The sequence below is a fragment of the Capricornis sumatraensis genome, chromosome X (genome assembly GCF_032405125.1).
Source record: "Capricornis sumatraensis isolate serow.1 chromosome X, serow.2, whole genome shotgun sequence".
NCBI classification, from domain to species: domain Eukaryota; kingdom Metazoa; phylum Chordata; class Mammalia; order Artiodactyla; family Bovidae; genus Capricornis; species Capricornis sumatraensis.
Genome location: NC_091092.1, coordinates 70502017 through 70525509, shown reverse-complemented (window position 1 = coordinate 70525509; position 23493 = coordinate 70502017). Strand labels below are relative to the sequence as shown.

The window sequence follows — 23493 nt, the reverse complement described above, 5'->3', positions numbered from 1 at the left end:
GCTTTCTCTGCATCTATTGAGATAATCATATGGTTTTTATTTTTCAGTTTGTAATGTGGTGAATTACATTGATTGATTTACGGATATTGAAGAATCCTTGCATCCCTGGGATGAAGCCCACTTGGTCATGGTGTATGATCTTTTTAATGTGTTGTTGGATTCTGATTGCTATAATTTTGCTAAGGATTTTTGCATCTATGTTCATCAGTGATATTGGCCTGTAGTTTTCTTTTTTTGTGGCATCTTTGTCAGGTTTTGGTATTAGGGTGATGGTGGCCTCATAAAATGAGTTTGGAAGTTTACCTTCCTCTGCAATTTTCTGGAAGAGTTTGAGTAGGATAGGTGTTAGCTCTTCTCTAGATTTTTGGTAGAATTCAGCTGTGAAGCCGTCTGGACCTGGGCTTTTGTTTGCTGGAAGATTTCTGGGTACAGTTCCAATTTCCATGCTTGTGATGGGATTTTCTATTTCTTCCTGGCTCAGTTTTGGAAAGTTTTACTTTTCGAAGAATTTGTCTATTTCTTCCATGTAGTCTATTTTATTGGCATATACTTTCTGATAGTAGTCTCTTATGATCCTTTGTATTTCTCTGTTGTCTGTTGTGATCTCTCCATTTTCATTTCTAATTTTATTGATTTAATTTTTTGCCCTTTGTTTCTTGATGAGACTGGCTAATAGTTTGTCAAATTTATTTATCCTTTTAATGAACCAGCTTTTCACTTTGTTGATTTTTGCTATAGTCTCCTTTATTTCCTGTGCATTTATTTCTGCCTTAATTTTTAAGATTTTTTTCCTTCTACTAACCCTGGAGTTCTTCATTTCTTCTTTTTCTAGTTGCTTTAGGTATAGAGTTGGGTTATTTATTTGACTTTTTTCTTGTTTCTTGAGGTATGCCTGTATTGCTATGAACTTTCCCCTTAGCACTGCTTTTATAGTGTCCCACAGGATTTGGGTTGTTGTGTTTTCATTTTCATTCATTTCTGTGCATATTTTTATTTCTTTTTTGATTGCTTCTGTGATTTGTTCATTATTCAGCAGCGTGTTGTTCAGCCTCCATATGTTGGAATTTTTAATTGTTTTTCTCCTGTAATTGAGATCTAGTCTTACTGCATTGTGGCCAGAAATGATGCTTGGAATGATTTCAATTTTTTTGAATTTACCAAGGCTAGATGTATGGCCTAGGATGTGATCTGTCCTGGAGAAGGTTCTGTGTGCGCTTGAGAAAAAAGTGAAATTCATTGTTTTGGCGTGAAATGTCCTATAGATATCAGTTAGGTCTTACTGGTTTATTGTATCATTTAAAGTTTGTGTTTCCTTGTTAATTTTCTGTTTAGATAGTCTATCCATAGGTGTGAGTGGGATATTAAAGTCCCCCACTATTATTGTGTCATTGTTAATTTCCCCTTTCATACTTGTTAGCATTTGTCTTACATGTTGCAGTGCTCCTATGTTGGGTGCATATATATTTATAATTGTTATATCTTCTTCTTGGATTGATCCTTTGATCATTACATAGTGTCCTTCTTTGTCTCTTTCCACAGCTTTTGTTTTAAAGTCTAATTTATCTGATATGAGTATTGCTACTCCTGCTTTCTTTTGGTCTCTATTTGCATGGAAAATCTTGCTCCAGCCCTTCACTTTCACTCTGTATGTGTCCCCTGTTTTGAGGTGGATCTCTTGTAGACAACTTATATAGGGGTCTTCTTTTTGTATCCATTCAGCCAGTCTTTGTCTTTTGGTTGGAACATTCAACCCATTTACATTTATGGTAATTATTGATAAGTATGATCACATTGCCATTTACTTTATTTTTTTGGGTTCAAGTTTATACACCCTTTTTGTGTTTCCTGTCTAGAGAATATCCTTTAGCATTTGTTGGAGAGCTGGTTTGGTGATGCTGAATTCTCTCAGCTTTTGCTTGTCTGTAAAGCTTTTGATTTCTCCTTCGTATTTGAATGAGTTTCTTGCTGGGTACAAGTAATCTGGGCTGTAGGTTATTTTCTTTCATCACTTTAAGTATGTCTTGCCATTCCTCCTGGCCTGAAGAGTTTCTATTAAAAGCTCAGCTGTTATCCTTATGGGAATCCCCTTGTGTGTTATTTGTTGTTTTTCCCCTGCTGCTTTTAATATTTGTTCTTTGTGTTTAATCTTTATTAATTTGATTAATATGTGTCTTGGGGTGTTTCACCTTGGGTTTATCCTGTTTGGGGCTCTCTGGGTTTCTTGGACTTGGGTGATTATTTCCTTCCCCATTTTAGGGAAGTTTTCAACTATTATCTCCTCAAGGATCTTCTCATGGTCTTTCTTTTTATCTTCTTCTTCTGGGACTCCTATGATTCAAGTGTTGGGAGTTTAACAGTGTCCTGGAGGTCTCTGAGATTGTCCTCATTTCTTTTAATTCATTTTTCTTTTTTCCTTTCTGATTCATTTATATGTATCATTCTATCTTCTATTTGACTAATCCTATCTTCTGCTTCTGTTATTCTACTATTTGTTTCCTCCAGAGTGTTTTTGATCTCATTTATTGCATTTTTCATTATATATTGACTCTCTTTTATTTCTTCTAGATCCTCGTTAAACCTTTCTTGCATCTTCTCAGTCCTTGACTCTGGGCTATTTATCAGTGATTCCATTTTGATTTCAAGATTTTGGATCATTTTCTTTATTCAGAATTCTTTATCAGGTAGATTCCCAATCTCTTCCTCTTATGTTTGGTTTGGTGGGTATTTATCCTGTTCCTTTACTTGCTGGGTATTCCTCTGTCTCTTCATCTTGTTTATATTGCTGATTTTGGGTGTCCTTTCTGTATTCTGGCAGTTTGTGGAGTTCTCTTTTTTTGTGGAGTATCCTTGCTGTGGATGGGCTTGTACAGGTGGCTTGTCAAGGTTTGTTTGTTAGGGAAGCTTGTGTCAGTGTTCTGGTGGGTGGAACTGGATTTATTTTCTCTGGAGGGCAATGAAGTGTCCGGTAATGAGTTGTGAGATGTCAGTTGTTTGGCAGCAACTTTGGGCAGCCTGTATTTAGGAGCTCAGGGCTATGTTCCTGTATTGTTGGAGAATTTGCGTGGTATGTCTTGCTCTGGAACTTGTTGGCCATTGGATGGTGCTTGGTTTCAGTGCAGGTATGGAGGCGTTTGATGAGCTCCTGTCAATTAATGTTCCCTGGAGTCAGTTGCTCTCTGGTGTTCTCAGGGTTTGGACTTAAGCTTCCTGCTTCTGGTTTTCAGTCTTATTTTTACAGTAGTCTCAAGACTTCTCCTTCTATACAGCAATGTTGATAAAATATCTAGGTTAAAAATGAAAAGTTTCTCCATAGTGAGGGACACCCAGAGAGGTTCACAGAGTTACATGGAGAAGAGAAGAGTGAAGAGGGAGTTAGAGGTGACCCGAATGAGATGAGGTGGTATCAGAAGAGGAGAGAACAAACTAGCCAGTAATCACTTCCTTATGTGCACTCTACAACTGGACTGCTCAGAGACGTTCATGGAGTTATACAGAGAAGAGAGAGGAAGGAGACAGAGGTGGCCAGGAGGATAAAAGGAGGGAATCAAAAGGAGAGAGACAGATCCAGCCAGTAATCAGTTCCCTAAGTGTTCTCCACCGTCTGGAACACACAGATATTCATAGAGTTGGGTAGAGAAGAGAGGGGGCAGGGAGGAGACACAGGCGACCTGGTGGAGAAAAAAGGAGAGTCCAAAGGGTGAAAGAGCAGTCAAGCCAGTGATCTCACTCCCAAGTAAAAATGGGTACTGAAGATTGGGTTCTTTTTCTTTTTTAATTTTTATTTTTACTTTATTTTACTTTACAATACTGTATTGGTTTCATCATACATTGACATGAATCCACCACGGGTGTACATGCATTCCCAAACATGAACCCTCCTCCCACCTCCCTCCCCATAACATCTCTCTGGGTCATCACCATGCACCAGCCCCAAGCATGCTGTATCCAGCATTGGACATAGACTGGCGATTTGTTTCTTTCATGATAGTATACATGTTTCAAAGCCATTCTCCCTAATCATCCCACCCTCTCCCTCTCACTCTGAGTCCAAAAGTCCGCTCTACACATCTGTGCCTCTTTTCCTGTCTTGTATATAGGGTCATCATTGCCATCTTTCTAAATTCCATATATATGTGTTAGTATAATGTATTGGTGTTTTTCTTTCTGGCTTACATCACTCTGTATAATTGGCTCCAGTTTCATTCATCTCATTAGAACTGATTCAAATGAATTCTTTTTAATGGCTGAGTAATACTCCATTGTGCATATGTACCACGGCTTTCTTATCCATTCATCTGCTGATGGACATCTAGGTTGCTTCCATGTCCTGGCTATTGTAAACAGTGCTGCGATGAACATTGGGGTACATGTGTCTCTTTCAATTCTGGTTTCCTCAGTGTGTATGCCCAGCAGTGGGATTGCTGGGTCACAAGGCAGATCTATTTGCAATTTTTTAAGGAATCTCCACACTGTTCTCCATAGTGGCTGTACTAGTTTGCATTCCCACCAACAGTGTAAGAGGGTTCCCTTTTCTCCACACTCTCTCCAGCATTTATTGCTTGCAGACTTTTGGATCGCAGACATTCTGACTGGTCTGAAATGGTACCTCATTGTGGTTTTGATTTGCATTTCTCTGATAATGAGTGATGTTGAGCATCTTTTCATGTGTTTGTTAGCCATCCGTATGTCTTCTTTGGAGAAATGTCTATTTAGTTCTTTGGCCCATTTTTTGATTGGGTCGTTTATTTTTCTGGAATTGAGCTGCATATGTTGCCTGTATATTTTTGAGATTAGTTGTTTGTCAGTTGATTCATTTGCTATTATTTTCTCCCATTCAGAAGGCTGTCTTTTCACCTTGCTTATAGTTTCCTTTGCTGTGCAGAAACTTTTAATTTTAATTAGATCCCATTTGTTTATTTTTGCTTTTATTTTCAGAATTTTGGGGGTCGATCATAGAGGATACTGCTGTGATTTATGTCAGAGAGTGTTTTGCCTATGTTCTCCTCTAGGAGTTTTATAGTTTCTGGTCTTACATTTATATCTTTAATCCATTTTTAGTTTATTTTTGTGTGTGGTGTTAGAAAGTGATCTAGTTTCATTCTTTCTCAAGTGGTTGACCGGTTTTCCCAGCACCACTTGTTAAAGAGATTGTCTTTACTCCATTGTATATTCTTGCCTCCTTTGTCAAAGATAAGTTGTCCATATGTGTGGGGATTCATCTCTGGGCTTTCTATTTTGTTCCATTGATTTATATTTCTGTCTTTGTGCCAGTACCATACTGTCTTGATGACTGTGGCTTTGTAGTAGAGCCTGAAGTTGGGCAAGTTAATTCCTCCAGTTCCATTCTTCTTTCTCAAGATTGCTTTGGCTATTCGAGGTTTTTTGTATTTCCATACAAATTATGAAATTATTTGTTCTAGTTCTGTGAAAAATATCGCTGGTAGCTTGATAGGGATTGCACTGAATTTGTAGATTGCTTTGGGTAGTATACTCATTTTCACTATATTGCTTCTTCCAATCCATGAACATGTTCTATTTCTCCATCTATTAGTGTCCTTTTTGATTTCTTTCATCAGTGTTTTATAGTTTTCTATATATAGGTCTTTAGTTTCTTTAGGTAGATATATTCCTAAGTATTTTATTCTTTTCATTGCAATGGTGAATGGAATTCTTCCTTAATTTCTTTTTCTACTTTCTCATTATTAGTGTATAGGAATGCAAGGGATTTCTGTGTGTTGATTTTATATCCTGCAAATTTACCATATTCATTGATTAGCTCTAGTAATTTTCTGAAGGAGTCTTTAGAGTTTTCTATATAGAGGATCATGTCATCTGCAAACAGTGAGAGTTTTGCTTCTTCTTTTCCAATTTGGATTCCTTTTATTTCTTTTTCTGCTCTGATTGCTGTGGCCAAAACTTCCAGAACTATGTTGAATAGTAGTGGTCAAAATGGGCATCCTTGTCTTGTTCCTGACTTTAGGGGAAATGCTTTCAATTTTTCACCATTGAGGATAATGTTTGCTGTGGGTTTGTCATATATGGCTTTTATTATGTTGAGGTATGTTCCTTCTATTCCTGCTTTCTGCAGATTTTTTATCATAATGGATGTTGAATTTTGTCAAAGGCCTTCTCTGCATCTATTGAGATAATCATATGGCTTTCATTTTTCAATTTGTTAATGTGGGGAATTACATTGTTTGATTTGCGGATATTGAAGAATCCTTGCATCCCTGGAATGAAGCCCACTTGGTCATGGTGTATGATCTATTTAATGTGTTGTTGGATTCTGATTGCTAGAATTTTGTTAAGGATTTTTGCATCTATGTTCATCAGTGATATTGGCCTGTAGTTTTCTTTTTTGTGGCATCTTAGTCAGGTTTTGGTATTAGGATGATGGTGGTCTCATAGAATGAGTTTGGAAGTTTACCTTCCTCTGCAATTTTCTGGAAGACTTTGAGTAGGATAACCGTTAGCTCTTCTCTATATTTTTGGTATACTTCAGCTGTAAAGCCGTCTGGACCTAGGCTTTTGTTTGCTGGAAGATTTCTGATTACAGTTTTAATTTCCGTGCTTGTGATGGGTCTGTTAAGATTTTCTATTTCTTCCTGGTTCTGTTTTGGAAAGTTGTACTTTTCCAAGAATTTGTCCATTTCTTCCACGTTGTCCATTTTATTGGCATATAATTGCTGATAGTAGTCTCTTATGATCCATTGTATTTCTGTTTTCTGTTGTGATCTCTCCATTTTCATTTCTAATTTTATTGATTTGATTTTTCTTTCTTTGTTTCTTGATGAGTCTGGTTAATGGTTTGTCAATTTTATTTATCCTTTCAAAGAACCAGCTTTTGGCTTTGTTGATTTTTGCTATGGTCTCTTTTGTTTCTTTTGCATTTATTTCTGCCCTAATTTTTTAGATTTGTTTCCTTCTACTAACTCTGGGGTTCTCCATTTCTTTCTTTTCTAGTTGCTTTAGGTGTAGTGTTAGGTTATTTATTTGACTTTTTTCTTGTTTCTTGAGGTATGCCTGTATTGCTATGAACTTTCCTCTTAGCACTGCTTTTATAGTGTCCCACAGGTTTTGGGTTGTTGTGTTTTCATTTTCATTCCTTTCTATGCATATTTTGATTTCTTTTTTGATTTCTTCTGTGATTTGTTGGCTATGCTTGAAATGATTTCGATTTTTTTAAATTTATTAAGGTTAGATGTATGGCCCAGGAAGTGATCTATCCTGGAGAAGGTTCTGTGAGCACTTGAGAAAAAGGTGAAATTCATTGTTTTGGGGTGAAATGTCCTATAGATATCAATTAGATTTAACTGGTCTATTGTATCATTTAAAGTTTGCGTTTCTTTGTTAGTTTTCTCTTTAGTTGATCTGTCCATAGGTGTGAGTAGGGTATAAAGTCACCCACTATTATTGTGTTATTGTTAATTTCCCCTTTCATACTTGTTAGCATTTTTCTTACATGTTGCAGTGCTCCTATGTTGGGTGCATATATATTTATAATTGTTATATCTTCTTCTTGGATTGATCCTTTGATCATTATGTAGTGGCCTTCTTTGTCTCTTTTCACAGCCTTTTTTTTAAGTCTATTTTATCGAATATGAGTATTGCTACTCCTGCTTTCTTTTGGTCTCTATTTGCATGAAATACCTTTTTCCAGCCCTTCACTTTCAGTCTGTATGTGTTCCTTGTTTTGAGGTGAGTCTCTTGTAAGCAGCATATAGAGGGGTCTTGTATTTGTATCCATTCAGCCAGTCTTTGTCTTTTGGTTGGCACATTCAACCCATTTACGTTTAAGGTAATTATTGATAAGTATGATCCTGTTACCATTTACTTTATTGTTTTGGGTTCGGGTTTATACACCCTTTTTGTGTTTCCTGTCTAGAGAATATCCTTTAGCATTTGTTGGAGAGCTGGTTTTGTGGTGATGAATTCTCTCAGCTTTTGCTTGTCTGTAAAGCTTTTGATTTCTCCATCATATTTGAATGAGATCCTTGCTGGGTACAGTAATCTGGGCAGTAGGTTATTTTCTTTCATCACTTTAAATATGTCTTGCCATTCCTTCCTGGCCTTAGGAGTTTCTATTAAAAGCTCAGCTGTTATTCTTATGGGAATCCCCTTGTGTGTTATTTTTTTTCCCCTTGCTGCTTTTAATATTTGTTCTTTGTGTTTGATCTTTGTTAATTTTATTAATATGTGTCTTGGGTGTTTCGCCTTGGGTTTATCCTGTTTGGGACTCTCTGGGTTTCTTGGGCTTGGGTGATTATTTCCTTCTCCATTTTAGGGAAGTTTTCATCTGTTATCTCCTCAAGGATTTTCTCATGGTTTTCTTTTTGTCTTCTTCTTCTGGGACTCCTATAATTCGAATGTTGGATCATTTCATATTGTCCTGGAGGTCTCTGAGATTGTCCTCATTTCTTTAAATTTGTTTTTCTTGTTTCCTCTCTGATTCATTTATTTCTACCATTCTATCTTCTATTTCACCAATCCTATCTTCTGCCTTCGTTATTCTACTATTTGTTGCCTCCAGAGTGTTTCTGATCTCATTTATTGCATTATGCATTATATATTGACTCTTTTTTATTTCTTCTAGGTCCTTGCTAAAACTTTCTTGCATCTTCTCAATCCTTGTCTACAGGCTATTTATCAGTGATTCCATTTTGATTCCAAGATTTTGGATCAGTTTCACTATCAATATTTGGAATTCTTTCTCAGGTAGATTCCCTATCTCTTCCTCTTTTGTTTGGTTTGGTGGGCATTTCTCCTGTTCCTTTACCTTCTGAGTATTCCTCTATCTCTTCATCTTGGTTATATTGCTGCGTTTGGGGTGGCCTTTCTATATTCTGGGAATTTGTGGAGTTCTCTTTATTATGGAGCTTCCTCACTGTGGGTGGGGTTGTATCAGTGGCTTGTCAAGATTTCCTGGTTAGGGAGGCTTGTGTTGGAGTTCTGGTGGGTGGAGCTGGGTTTCTTCTCTCTGGAGTGCAGTGGAGTGACCAGTAATGAGTTATGAGTTGTCAATGGTTTTGGAGTAACTTTGAGCTGCCTGTATATTGAAGCTCAGGGGTGTGTTCCTGTGTTGCTGGAGAATTTGTGTTGTATGTCTTGCTCTGGAACTTCTTGGCCCTTGGGTGGAGCTTGGTTTCAGTGTAGGTATGGAGGTGTTTGATGAGCTCCTATTTCTTAATGTTCCCTGAATTCTGGAGTTCTCTGATGTTCTCAGGCTTTGGACTTAAGCCTCCTGCTTCTGGTTTTCAGTTTTATTTTTACAGTAGCCTCAAGACTTCTCCATCTATACAGCACCGATGATAAAACATCTAGGTTAAAGATGAAAAGTTTCTCCACATTGAGGGACACCCAGAGAGGTTCGCTGAGTTACATGAAGAAGAGAAGAGGGAGAGGGTAGTTAGAGGTGACTGGAATGAGATGTGGTGAGATCAAAAGAGGAGAGAGCAAGCTAGCCAGTAATCACTTCCTTATGTGTGCTCCATAGTCTGGACTCAGAGGTATTCACAGAGTTAAATAGGGAAGAGGAGAGGGAGGAATTAGACAGAGGTGGCCAGAAGGATAAAAGAGGGAAATGAAAAGGAGAGAGACAAATCCATCCAGTAACCAGTTCCTTCAGTGTTCTCCACCGTCTGGAACACACAGAAATTCACAGAGTTGGATAGAGAAGAGAAGGGGGAGGGAAGAGACAGAGGCCACCTGGTGGAGAAAAAGGAGAGTCCAAAGGAGGAGAGAGTGGTCAAGCAATAATGTCGCTCTCAGGTAAAATTGGGTAGTGAAGTTTGTGTTTTTAAATGTACAAAAGTGACCACAAAAACAAAAAAGCAAAGATTAAAAATCTAGAGTAGAGGTTGGATTTTCAAAAATACAATATTAAAGAAAAGAAGAAGGGTAAAAGAAAAAAGAAAAAAAAAAAAAAAAACAAGAAAACCAACCAAACAAACAAACAAACAAAGCCACAAGAATTATTAAAACAACAACAACAACCACACAAAGACTATATATGCTGTTTGCTTTAAAAAATATAGTCTTTTTTTTTTAAAGTAATAGTAGGTTATAGAAATAAAAATTAGGGGAGAAATAGTAGACTTAACAATTTTAAAAAGTTAGAGAAAGAAAAAAAAAAAGAAGAAAAAACAACCCCACAAGAGCATGAACAAAAAACAAACAAACAAACAAACAAAAAAGGGGGAAAAAAAAAAGGAATGATTGTAAAAATAGTAAAGATATATCTGGCCCTTTCTCTGGTGTTGTGGGCAGTGGGCGGTCACTTCCAAGGCGGTTCCCTCTGTTTAACTTCTGTTTGCTGGTCTATTCAGTGTCTGGTTTCCATCCTGACACAGGGGGGCGGTGGTGGACACTTTTTTTTTTTTTAGGCTTACTTGTTCAGTCACGCTGTGTGGAGGGAGGGATGCTGCAAACAAATGGCACTGTCCCGTGCACACAGTGTCTCAGCCTCGCTGGGCCTGTCCCTGCTCGTGGCGCACAAACTGCTCCGGCTCTGTTATGCTCGGCTGGGAACCGTCTGAGGCCGGCCCTAGGCTGCGTGCACCTCTCTGGACTAAGCCTCTCAGGTTCGGCACTCAGGTAGCCCTCAGAGGCACAGATTCAGTTGGGACTGCGTTTTTTGCCCTTTCCAGGTCCGAGTAGCTCAGGAGTTTGGCGAGCGTGGTCACCAAACTTGTCGCCTTCCCTGTCTCTGCTGCTCAGTTTTCTGGGTGTACCGCTCGTGCCCCTTGTGAGGCAGATGGTGATTGCCCAGCACCCCCAGAAGTCTTAGTAAAGAAGCTTGCTTGCAGTTTGGTAGGTAAAGTCTCTCCAGGGCTGCGATTGCCCCTCTCTAGCCCTTACGGCTCTGGCTGCCTGTCCCCGGCGTGGGATGGTCTGCAGCCGGCTATTTCCGTTCCATCCTTTGTTCTGTGTGCAGTCCTGGCGGTGTCTTATGTTCGAGCTTTTCGCGTGGTAGCTATCCCACAGTCTGGTTTGCTAGCCCAAGTTAGTTCGTTCTGGTTACGTGCAGGGCGTTCCTGCCTGATTCTTACAGAGCACTAGAGCCCGCACCTCCTGCGCCTCCCTGCCCTGCCCCCACTTGTTAGTGGCGGATGCAGGCATCTGTGTTGCTTTTCCACTGGGGGAATTACTGTTGGGCTTGTAATCTGTTGGTTTTAATTATTTATTTATTTTTCCTTCCTGTTATGTTGCCCTCTGTACTTCCAAGGCTCACCACAGACTCGTCAGGGAGAGTGTTTCCTGGTGTTTGGAAAACTCTTTTCTTAAAATTCCCTTCCCGTGATGGTCTTCCCTTTCCGGGACGGAGCTCGCTCCTCACCTCCTTTGTCTCTTTTTTCATCTTTTATATTTTTCCTACCTCTTTTTGAAGACAATGATCTGCTTTTCTGGGTACCTGATGTCCTCTGCCAGCATTCAGAAGTTGTTTTATGGAGTTTGCTCAGTGTTGAAATGTTCTTTTGAGGAATTTGTGAGGGAGAAAGTGGTCTCCCCATCCTATTGCTCTGCCATCTTAGGACCGCCCCTGAAGATTGGGTTCTTAAAGGTAAAAAATTGATAACAAATACCAAAAAGCCAAGATTAAAAATCTAGAGTAGAGTTTGAAATTTCAAAAATACAATATTAAAGAAAGGAAGAAAAACAAAGAAGGAGAAAAAAAGCAAAGTCACAAAAATTACTATATATATATATATATATATTATATATATATATATATATATATATATATATGAAGTTTGCTTTTGCAAAGTAATAGTAGGTTATAAAAGTGAAAATTAAAGGGGTAATAGAAGACTTAAAATTTAAAAAATAAAATAAAAATTAAAAAAAAAATAATGGTAAAAATAGTAAAAATATATCTAGGACTTTCTCTGGTGTTGTTGTGGGTATTGTGTGGTCAGTTCATTTTCGGAAAGTTCCTTGGTCTGGCTTATATTTCTCAAGATCTGTAGGCCCCTTCCCATGTAGTTGGTACTAACGACAGGGTTTTAATCTATTGCTCCTGTCACTTCCAAGGCGATTCCCTCTGTTTTAGCTTCTTCTCTTTGCTGGTCTCTTCAGTGTCTGATTTCCGCCCTGACACAAAGGGGGCGGTGGTAGACACTTTTTTTAGGCTCACTTGTTCAGTCGCACTGTGGGGAGGGAGGGACGCTGCAAACAAATAACACTGGTGTGTGCTCACAGTGCCTCAGCCACACTGGGCCTGCCTCTGCTCACGGTGCATGTACCCTCCCTGCTCACACTCCTCAGGCTCCAGGTTGCTCTACCAGGAACCGTCTGAGGCTGGCCCTGGGCTGTATGCACCTCTCAGGTCTAAGCCGCTCAGGTTCAGGCACTCGTGTAGTCCTCAGAGGCACAGACCCGGTTGGTCCTGCATTTTGTGCCCTTCCCAGGTCCGAGCAGCTCAGGTGATGAGGTGTTTGATGAGTGCAGTAGCTGCAACTTATCACCTCCCCCATCCCTGCTGCTTGGTTTTCTGGGTGTACAACTGGCACACTTTCTCAGGCGGATGTTGACTGTCCAGAACCCCAAGAAGTCTTAGTTAACAAAAAAGCCTGCTTACAGTTTTGTAGATAATGTCTCCCTGGGGCTGCAATTGCCCCCTTCCAGTTCTGGCTGCCTGTCATCAGAGGGGGATGGTCTGCAGCCAGCTATCTCTGTTCAGTCCTTTGTTCTGTGTGCGGGCCTGGTGGTTTCTTAGGTTAGGGCTGGCTTTTCTCATGGTAGTTATCCCACAGTCTGGTTTGTAGCCCAAGTTAGTTCGTTCAGATTGCTCTTGGGGCATTCAGGCCAGATCCTTACTCTAAGCAATGCAGCCCACGCCTCCCTGCCCAGCCACCACTTGCTAGTGGCAGGTACAGGCGTCTGTGCTGCTTCTCTGCTGGGGGAATTACTGTTGGGCTCGTAATTTGTGGGTTTTAATTATTTATTTATTTTTCCTCCCTGTTTTGTTGCCCTCTGTGCTTCCAAGGCTCACCACAGACTCGGTGGTGGTGTTCGGAAACTTCTCTCTTTTTACGACTCCCTTCCCAGGATGGAGCTTCATCCCTACCTCTTTTGTCTCTTTTTTTGTCTTTTATATTTTTTCCTACCTCCTTTTGAAGACAATGGGCTGCTTTTCTGGGTGCCTGATGTCCTCTGCCGGCATTCAGAAGTTGTTTTGTGGAATTTACTCAGCGTTCAAATGTTCTTTTGATGAATTTGTGGGGGGAAAGTGGTCTCCCCGTCCTATTCCTCTGCCATCTTAGGACCACCTCCACTATTTTTTGAATGTTGAGTTTTTCGCCAGCATTTTCACTCTCTTCTTTCACCTTCAACAAGAGTCCCTTAAGTTCTTCACTTTCAGGCTAAGAATGGTGTCATCTGCGTATCTGAGGCTATTTATATTCCTCCCAGTGATCTTGATTCTAGCTTGTGCTTCATCCAAGCCTGGCATTTCACATGATATATTCTTCATGTAAGTTAAATAAGCAAGGTGACAATAGAGAGCCTTGATGTACTCCTTTCCCAATTTGGAACCAGTCTGTTGTCCCATGTCCAGTTCTAACCGTTGATCCTTGACCTCCACATAGATTTCTCATGAGGCAAATAAGGCAGTCTGCTATTCCTATCTCTTTAAGAATTTTCCACAGTTTTTTTTTTTTTTTTATCAGTACAATGAAAGATTTTGGCATAGTCAATACAACAGAAATATATGTTTTTCTGGAATTCTCTTGCTTTTTCTATGATCCATTAGATGTTGACAACTTGATCTCTGGTTCCTCTGCCTTTCTTAAATCCAGCTTGAACATCTGGAATTTTTTGGTTCATGTACTGTTGAAGACTAGCTTGGAGAATTTTGGGTATTATTTTGCTAGCATTTGAGATGAGCACAATTGTGTGGTAGCTTGAACAATCTTTGGCATTGCCTTTCTTTGGGATTGAAATGAAAACTGATATTTTCCAGTCCTATGGTCACTGCTGAGTTTTCCAAATGTGCTGGCATATTGAGTGCAGCAGTTTAACAGCATCATCTTTCAGGATTTGAAATAGTGCAACTGGAATTCCATCACCTCCACTAGCTTTGTTCGTAGTGATGCTTCCTGAGGCCCACTTGACTTCACAGTCCAGGATGTCTGGCTCTAGGTGAGTGATTTCACCATCCTGGTTATCTATGTCACTAAGAATATTTTGTGTAGTTCTTCTGTGTATTATTGCCATCTGTTCTTAATATTTCTTCATTTCTGCTATAAGGTTGGTGTCATCTGTATATCTGAGGTTAGAATATAATTAATAAGATTTTGGTATTAACCATCTGGTGATGTCCAAGTCTTCTCTTGTGTTGTTGGAGGAGTGTATTTTCTGTGACCAGTGTGTTCTCTTGGCAAAACCCTATTAGCCTTTGACCTGTTTCATTTTGTATTCCAGGCCAAACTTTCCTGTTACACCAGGTAGCTCTTGATGTCCTACTTTTGCATTCCAGTCCACTATGATGAAAAGGACATCTTTTTTGGTGTTAGTTCTAGAAGGTATTGGAGGTCATCATAGGACTGGTAAGCATTTTTAGCATTAGTGGTTGGGGCATAGTCTTAGACTATGGTGATATTGAATGGTTTGCCTGGAAATGAGCAGGGATCATTTTATCACTCTTGAGATTGCAACCAGGTACTGCATCTCAGAATATTTTGTTGACTATGAAGGCAACTTCATTTCCTCTAAGTGATACTTGCCCAAAATAGTAGATATAAGGATAATCTGAATAAAATTTTCCCATTCTGGTGCATTGTAGTTCACTGATTCCTAAAATATCCGTGTTCACTCTTGCCATCTCCTGTTTGACCACTTCCAATTTATCTTTATTCATGACCTAACATTCCAGGTTCTTATGCGATATTCTTCTTTACAATATAAAACTTTACTTCCATCACAGTCACCTTCACAACTGGGATGGTTTTTGCTTTGGTTTCATCTTTTCATTCTTTCTGGAGTTATTTCTCCACTCTTCAGTTTAGTTCATTAATTCAGTCATATCTGACTCTTTGCAACCCCATGGACTGCAGCATGCCAGGCTTCCTTGTGCATTACCAACACCCAGAGCTTGCTCAAAATCATGTCCATTGAGTCAGTGATACCATCCAACCATTTCATCCTCTGTTGTTCCCTTCACCCCGCCTTCAACCTTTCCCAGTATCAGGGTGTTTTCCAATGAGTCAGTTCTTCACATCAGGTAGCCAAAGTATTGAAGTTTCAGCCTTAGCATCAGTCCTTCCAATGAATATTCAGGATTGATTGCCTTTAGGATTGACTGGTTTGATCTCCTTGTAGTCCAAGGGACTCTCAAGAGTCTTCTCCAACACCACAGTTCAAAAGAATCAATTTTTCAGTACTCAGCTTTCTTTTTAGTCTAGCTCTCACATCCATACATGACTACTTGACAAACCATAGCTTTCCAGTAGTAAATTGGCCACCTACACACTTGGGGATTTCATATTTTAGTGTCATATCTTTTTGGCTTTTCATACTGTTCATGGGGTTCCCAAGGTAAGAATATTGAAGTGCTTTGTCATTCCCTTCTCCAGTGGACCACATTTTATCAGAATTCTCCACTGCGACCTGTCTGTCTTGGGTGGCTCTACACGACATGGCTCATATTTCATTGACCTAGTCAAGGCTGTGATCCATGTGATCAGTTTGGTTATTTTTCTGTGATTGTGATTTTCTGATGGGTAAGGATAAGAGGCTTGTAGAAGCTCCCTGATGGGGTGGACTGATGTGGGGAAATGTGGGTCTTGTTCTGATGGGTGAGACCATGCTCAGTAAATCTTTAATCCAATTTTCTGTTGACGGACAAGGCTGTGTTCCTTCCTGTTGTTTGGCCTGAGGCCAAACTATGGTAATAGTGACATCCTTCAAAGAAATTATGCCAGGATTGTTATATTCAGTGCCCCTGACCCAACAGCAGGCCTCTGTTGACCCATGCCACCACTGGAGACTTTTGCACACTCATAGGCAAGCCATGATCAGTCTCTGAGGTCACTGCTCCTTTCTCCAGGGCCCTGGTGTGAACAAGGTTTTGTTTGTGTCTGTTTCCCCAGTGCTGTAGAAGTTCTGTAATCAAATCCCACTGGCCTCCAAAGACAAATTCCCTGGGGCTTCTCATCCCTTTGTCAGATCCCCAGGTTGGGAAATCTGTTGTGGGTCCTAGTACTTTTATAACAGTGAGAGAACTTCTTTGATATAATTGTTTTCCAGTTTGTGGGCCATCTGCTCAATGGCTCTATGGTGAGGCTAATGGCAACTTCCTCCAGAGGACTTATTCCATATGCCATGCCTCCCAGGCCTGCTGCAGCCAGAGATAGTGTCCCTGTGAGAGGCCACTGCTGATCCGTGCCCCTGCAGGAGACACGGAAACACACAAAGGCAGGTCTGGTACAGTCTCTATGGGGTCTATAGTTCCTGGTGTGCACAAGGTTTGTCTGTGCCATCCAAGTGTTTCTGGAAAATATGGGGCTCTATTCTAAATGCAATTTTTCCCCTTCTAGAAAGCCTTCTTCAGCAATCAATGCAAACAAATAGAAGAAAAGAACAAAATGGGAAAGACTAGAGGTCTCTTCAAGAAAATTAGAGACACCAAGGGAACATTTCATGCAAAGATGGGCTCTATAAAGGACAGAAATGGTCTGGACCTAACAGAAGCAGAAGATATTAAGAAGAAGTGGCAAGAACACACAGAAGAACTGTACAAAAAATATCTTCATGACCCAGATAATCATGATGGTGTAATCACTCATCTAGAGCCAGACATCCTGGAATGTGAAGTCAAGTGGGCCTTGGAAAGCATCACTACAAACAAAGCTAGTGGAGCTGATGGAATTCCAGTTGAGCTGTTTCAAATCCTGAAAGATGATGCTGTGAAAGTGCTGCACTCAATATGCCAGCAAATTTGGAAAACTCAGTAGTGGCCACAGGACTGGAAAAGGTCAGTTTTCATTCCAATCCCAAAGAAAGGCAATGCCAAAGAATGCTCAAACTACCGCACAAATGCATTCACCTCACATGCTAGTAAAGTAATGCTCAAAATTCTCCAAGCCAGGCTTCAGCAATACCTGAACTGTGAACTTCCAGATGTTCAAGCTGGTTTTAGAAAAGGCAGAGGAACCAGAGATCAAATTGCCAACATCCGCTGGATCATTGAAAAAACAGGAAAGTTCCAGAAAAACATCTATTTCTGCTTTATTGACTATGCCAGAGCCTTTGACTGTGTGGATCACAATAAACTGTGGAAAATTCTGAGAGAGATGGGAATACCAGACCACCTGACCTGCCTCTTGAGAAATCTGTATGCAGGTCAGGAGGCAACAGTTAGAACTGGACATGGAACAACAGACTGGTACCAAATAGGAAAAGGAGTATGTCAAGGATGTATATTGTCACCCTGCTTATTTAACTGATATGCAGAGTACATCATGAGAAATGCTGGACTGGAAGAAACACAAGCTGGAATCAAGATTGCTGGGAGAAATATCAATAACCTCACATATGCAGATGACACCACCCTTATGGCAGAAAGTGAAGAGGAACTAAAAAGCTCTTGATGAAAGCGAAAGTGGAGAGTGAAAAAGTTGGCCCAAAGCTCACCATTCAGAAAACGAAGACCATGGCATCTGGTCCCATCACTTCATGGGCAATAGATGGGGAAACAGTGGAAACAGTGTCAGTCTTTTTTTTTTTTTTGGTGGGCTCCAAAATCACTGCAGATGGTGACTGCAGCCATGAAATTAAAAGACACTTACTCCTTGGAAGAAAAGTTATGACCAACCTAGACAGTGTATTCAAAAGCAGAGACATTACTTTGCTGACTAAGGTCCGTCTAGTCAAGGCTCTGGTTTTTCCTGTGGTCATGTATGGATGTGAGAGTTGGACTGTGAAGAAGGCTGAGCGCCGAAGAATTGATACTTTTGAACTGTGGTGTTGGAGAAGACTCTTGATATTCCCTTGGACTGCAAGGAGATCCAACCAGTCCATTCTGAAGGAGATCAGCCATGGGATTTCTTTGGAAGGAATGATGCTAAAGCTGAAACTCCAGTCCTTTGGCCACCTCATGTGAAGAGTTGACTCATTGGAAAATACTCTGATCCTGGGAGGGATTGGGGGCAGTAGGAGAAGGGGACGACCGAGGATGAGATGGCTGGATGGCATCATGGACTCGATGGATGCGAGTCTGAGTGAACTCCGGGAGTTGGTGATGGACAGGGAGGCCTGGCGTGCTGCAATTCATGGGGTTGCAAAGAATCAGACACGACTGAGCAACTGAACTGAACTTAACTGAACAGTCTTATTGGGGCTTCTCCTTTGCTCTTGGACATAGGGTAGCTTTTTTTGGTGTGGTCCAACAATCTCCTGTCCATAATTATTCAGCAGAGATTCTGGAGTTCTCACAGAAGATGAGTGCATGTCCCTCTACACCATCAGTTTTACCTAAAATAGGCAAATTCATAGACAGAAAGTAGAACAGTGTTTTCCAGAGCTAGACAAAGGTGAGAATGAAGAGTTATTTTTTAATGGGTACAGACTGTCAGCTGGGAAAGATGAAAAAGTTCAGATGATAAATGGTGGTGATTGTTGCAAGAGCTGTGAATGTATTTAATGCTACTGAACTACTTAAAATGGAAATAAAAGAAAAGCCTCAAAGCCATTTGAAATGCTACAATGAAACAGCATAATTCTGATGGGTAGCCTCAGTTATCATAATTAAATTGATTTGCAGTTTTCCTTGAATAATGAGTGAATAAGCACTTTAACTTAAATTTCAGCAGATATTCAATTTATATCTTTATTAAAGTCATTTTGAGGAAACTTTTTCAGCAATTTATGCATACTTGTTTGGTTGTGTATAGAGTGAACATGGGTATGGATTATAAAAATTTTAGTACTCACAAACAGAACTGTCCTTTGAAATATTTTTAGTCCAATATTGAGATAAACTGACTTAGAGGTAGAAAGTCCCTGAATGTCTGAATTTGCTATACTTAAAGTTCATATTTCTTCTTTTCAGTGAGTCTCCCTCTCTATCTCAACCTTAATTAGTCTTTCAGACCATCTTTGTAATGCATGTATTAATATTTTAGCTTTGATGAATGCATTTATGAAAATATATTTATATGGTGAAGGCCTATAATGAATCCAGGTATTTTTTGCAGCCGCTGTCATGGAACAGCCAAGTCAGTCCCATCTGCTTCACCTCAGGATCAAGACATTATGTGTAATATTCAAGACCTACTGGCTACAAACCTTTATAGGATCAGGAGAGTGGTAAGATTGTTATTCTGTACATACTACTTTATTCATCACACAAATGGAATAAATCTATATACACTTCTTTTTATAATTTCAAATGAACATTCCCCTGATATATGTCACAGAAATGTTAGCAAGGTAAATGAAATGACAAATCTGTGTTTAAGTTACTCAAACTTTTGTTACTCATAGGAAAGTCCTATAACATTTTCTATTTAATTGCCAGTTTTTTTAGGAAACTCCATACTTCTTCCATAGTGGGTGTATCAACTTACAGTCCCATCAGCAGTGCAAGAGGTTTCCCTTTTCTCCACACCGACTCGAGCACTTGCTGTTTGTGGATTGTTTTGAGGATGGCCATTCAGACCAGTGTGAAGTGATACCTCATTATAATTTTGATTTGCATTTCTCTAATAGTGAGTGATATTGAGCATCTCTTCATGTGTTTGTTAGCCATCTGTATGTCTTTTATGGAGAAATCTGTTTAGGTTTTTTGCCCACTTCTTGATTGAGTTGTTTGTTTTTCTGGTATTCAGTTGTATGAGCTGCTTGTATATTTTGTAAATTAATCTTTCATCAGTTGTTTCATTTGCTATTATTTTCTCCCATTCTGAGGGTTGTCATTTCACCTTGTATATAGTTTCCTTAGCTGTGCAAAAGTTTTAAAATTTAATTAGGTCCCACTTGTTTATTTTTGTTTCTATTCCCATTTCTCTAGGAGGTGAGTCACAAAAGATCTTGCTATGCTTTATGTCATACATTGTTCTGCCTATATTTTCTTCTAAGAGTTTTATAGATTCTGGTCTTACATTTAGGTATTTAATCCATTTCGAGTTTATCCTTGTTTATGGTGTAAGAAAGTGTTCTAATTTCATTCTTTTACACATAGTTATCCAGTTCTCCCAGCACCACTTCTTGAAAGTAAAAATGTGTTATTTGCTCATTTGTGTCTGACTCTTTGTGATCACACAAACTGTAGTCCACCAGGCTCCTCTATCCATGGAATTATCCAGGCAAGAATACTGGAATGGTTTGCCATAACTTATCTGATTTCAGACAACACTACAGTGCTACAGTCATCAAGACACTGGCACAAAAACAGAATTATAGACCAATGGAACAAGATGGAAAACCCAGAGACAAACCCACACACCTACGGGCACATTATCTTTGTATATTCTTGCCTTCTTTGTCAAAGATAAAGTTCCTATAGGTGTGTGGGTTTATCTCTGGGTTTTCTATCCTGTTCCATCGGTCTATATTTATGTTTTTGTGCCAGTACCATACTGTCTTGATGACTGTTTCTTTGTATTATAGTCTGAAATCAACTAAGTTGATTCCTCCAGCTCCATTCTTCTTTCTCAAGATATTCGGGGTCTTTTGTGTTTCCATTCAAATTGTGAATTTTTTTTGTTGTTGTTCTGGTTCTGAGAAAAATGCCATTGGTAATTTGATAGGGATTGCATTGAATCTGTAGATTTTATTTGGTAGTATAATCATTTTCATAGTATGGATCCTTTCAACCCAGGACCATGGAATATCCCTCCATCTGTTTATGTTGACTTTGATTTCTTTGATTAGTATCTTATAGTTTTCTGTATGCAACTCCTTTGTCTCCTTAGGTAGGTTTATTCCTAGGTATTTTATTATTTTTGTTGCAATGGTATATTTATACCTTTATATTCTTTCATTTTGCTGAAATATGAAAATTTCTTCCAGTGCCCACATCTGATCAGGCAACTCATCCAGCTAACTCACTCAATGCTGAAGTCCTAACTTCACTCGCTGACTGACAGGAGAATCCTGTCATCAACTCTGACATACCATGGACCACTACTAGGAACCAATATTTGACCACAGATGTCCATTTCATTTTGAAGTACTCATTTCAATTTGAAGAACCATACATTTCCATTTGAAGAACTCCTGTTAGCAGTTCTTGTAGAGCAGGTCTGATGGTGACAAACTCCAATTTTTGTTTATTTTAGAAAGATATTTATCTCTCCTCTTTTTGAAGAACAGTTTTGTCATTTACAGTATACTTACTTTGTGGTTATTTTCCTTTCAATACTTTGATTGATTATTCCACTTTCTCCTGGCCGGCAAGATTTTTGCAGAGAAAAATGTATATATTCTATTAATGGCTTTCCTAAATTTGTGATGAGTCATTTTTCTCCTGCAATTTTAAAAATTCTCTCTTTGTCTTTGACTTTTGACAATTTAATAATAATGTTTCTTATATAGACCTCTTCAGGTTTAACATATTTGTGGGTTGAATATAATGTCCATTTATCTCTCAATATTTCTATATTTCAGGCATTATTTTATCTTAGAATAGCTTATTTTAATAAACTTTTATCCTTTTTCTTATTTACTTCTGGTACTCTTATTGTGCACATATTGATTTACTTGATGGTTTCTGAAAGTCTCATAGGCTTTCTTCATCCTTTTTCCTCTTGTTCCTCTGATTATGTAATCTGAAATGAATTGGCTTCAAGTTCAAAAATATTTTTTTTTTGCTTGAATGAAATTGATATATGAAGATTAATTTTTAAATTTTCTCTTCAGTAACTATACAACTCTTGGATTTCTGTATCCACCTTCCCCCTTGAAAGGTTGTTATCGAACGATGCAAAGACGCTCGGATTATTGGTCGCCAGAGGAGAGGAATTCCATCCAGGGCCAGAGACAAGGCTTGATCATTGAGAGATTTTGTGGAATAAAGTGTTATTAAAGTATAAAGGAGATAGAGAAAGCTTCTGACATATGAATCAGAATGTGGCAGAGAGAGTACCCCTCTCTTTAATTAGCTATTACAGTGAATCAAAAGAATGTCTGGAGGTTGTAAAGACCTCACTAGACCTACTCCCATAATTTACATTTTAAGATAACAGGATTCAGTTCAGTTCAGTTCAGTCACTCAGTCGTGTCCGACTCTTTGCAACCCCATGAATCGCAGCACACCAGGCCTCCCTGTCCATCACCATCTCCTGGAGTTCACTCAGACTCATGGCCATTGAGTCAGTGATGCCATTCAGCCATCTCATCCTTGGTCGTCTCCTTCTTCTTCTGCCCCCAATCCCTCCCAGCATCATAGTCTTTTCCAATGAATCAATTGTTCGCATGAGGTGGCCAAAGGACTGGAGTTTCAGCTTTAGCATCATTCCTTCCAAAGAAATCCCAGGGCTGATCTCCTTCAGAATGGACTGGTTGGATCTCCTTGCAGTCCCAGGAACTCTCAAGAGTCTTCTCCAACACCACAGTTCAAAAGCATCAATTCTTCAGCGCTCAGCCGTCTTCACAGTCCAACTCTCACATCCATACATGACCACAGGAAAAACCATAGCCTTGACTAGACAGACCTTAGTTGGCAAAGTAATGTCTCTACTTTTGAATATATTATCTAGGTTGGTCATAACTTTTCTTCCAAGGAGTAAGTGTCTTTTAATTTCATGGCTGCAGTCACCATCTGCAGTGATTTTGGAGCCCCCCAAAAATAAAGTCTGACACTGTTTCCACTGTTTCCCAATCTATTTCCCATGAAGTGATGGGACCGGATGCCATGATCTTTGTTTTCTAAATGTTGAGCTTTAAGCCAATTTTTTCGCTTTCTTTTTTCACTTTCATCAAGAGCTTTTTAGTTCCTCTTCACTTTCTGCCATAAGGGTGGTGTCATCTGCATATCTGAGGTTATTGATATTTCTCCTGGCAATCTTGATTCCAGCTTGTGTTTCTTCCAGTCCAGCATTTCTCATAATGTACTCTGCATATAAGTTAAATAAGCAGGGTGACAATATACAGCCTTGACGTACTCCTTTTCCTATTTGGAACCAGTCTGTTATTCCATGTCGAATTGTAACTGTTGCTTTCTGACCTGCATATAGATTTCTCAAGAGGCAGGTCAGGTGGTCTGGCATTCACATCTCTCTCAGAATTTTCCACAGTTTATTGTGATCCTCACAGTCAAAGGCTTTGGCATAGTCAAGAAAGCAGAAATAGATGTTTTTCTGGAACTCTCGTGCTTTTTCCATGATCCAGTGGATGTTGGCAATTTGATCTCTGGTTCCTCTGCCTTTTCTAAAACCAGCTTGAATATCAGGGAGATCACGGTTCACATATTGCTGAAGCCTGGCTTGGAGAATTTTGAGCATTAGTTTACTAGTATGTGAGATGAGTGCAATTGTGCGGTAGTTTGAGAATTCT

The 23493-nt window shown here is 39.4% G+C and overlaps 1 protein-coding gene across 1 annotated transcript in view; it reads left to right on the top strand.

Moving 5' to 3' along the window:
* Positions 1–22024, top strand: part of LOC138071748 (sodium/hydrogen exchanger 2-like) — an 85403-nt gene extending 63379 nt beyond the window's left edge. Inside the window, exons 9-10 of the mRNA XM_068963188.1 lie at positions 10383–10580; positions 21859–22024. Coding sequence (XP_068819289.1) covers positions 10383–10580; positions 21859–22024 — 364 coding nt within the window. The remainder of the gene's footprint in view (positions 1–10382; positions 10581–21858) is intronic.
* Positions 22025–23493: the final 1469 nt, after the last annotated feature.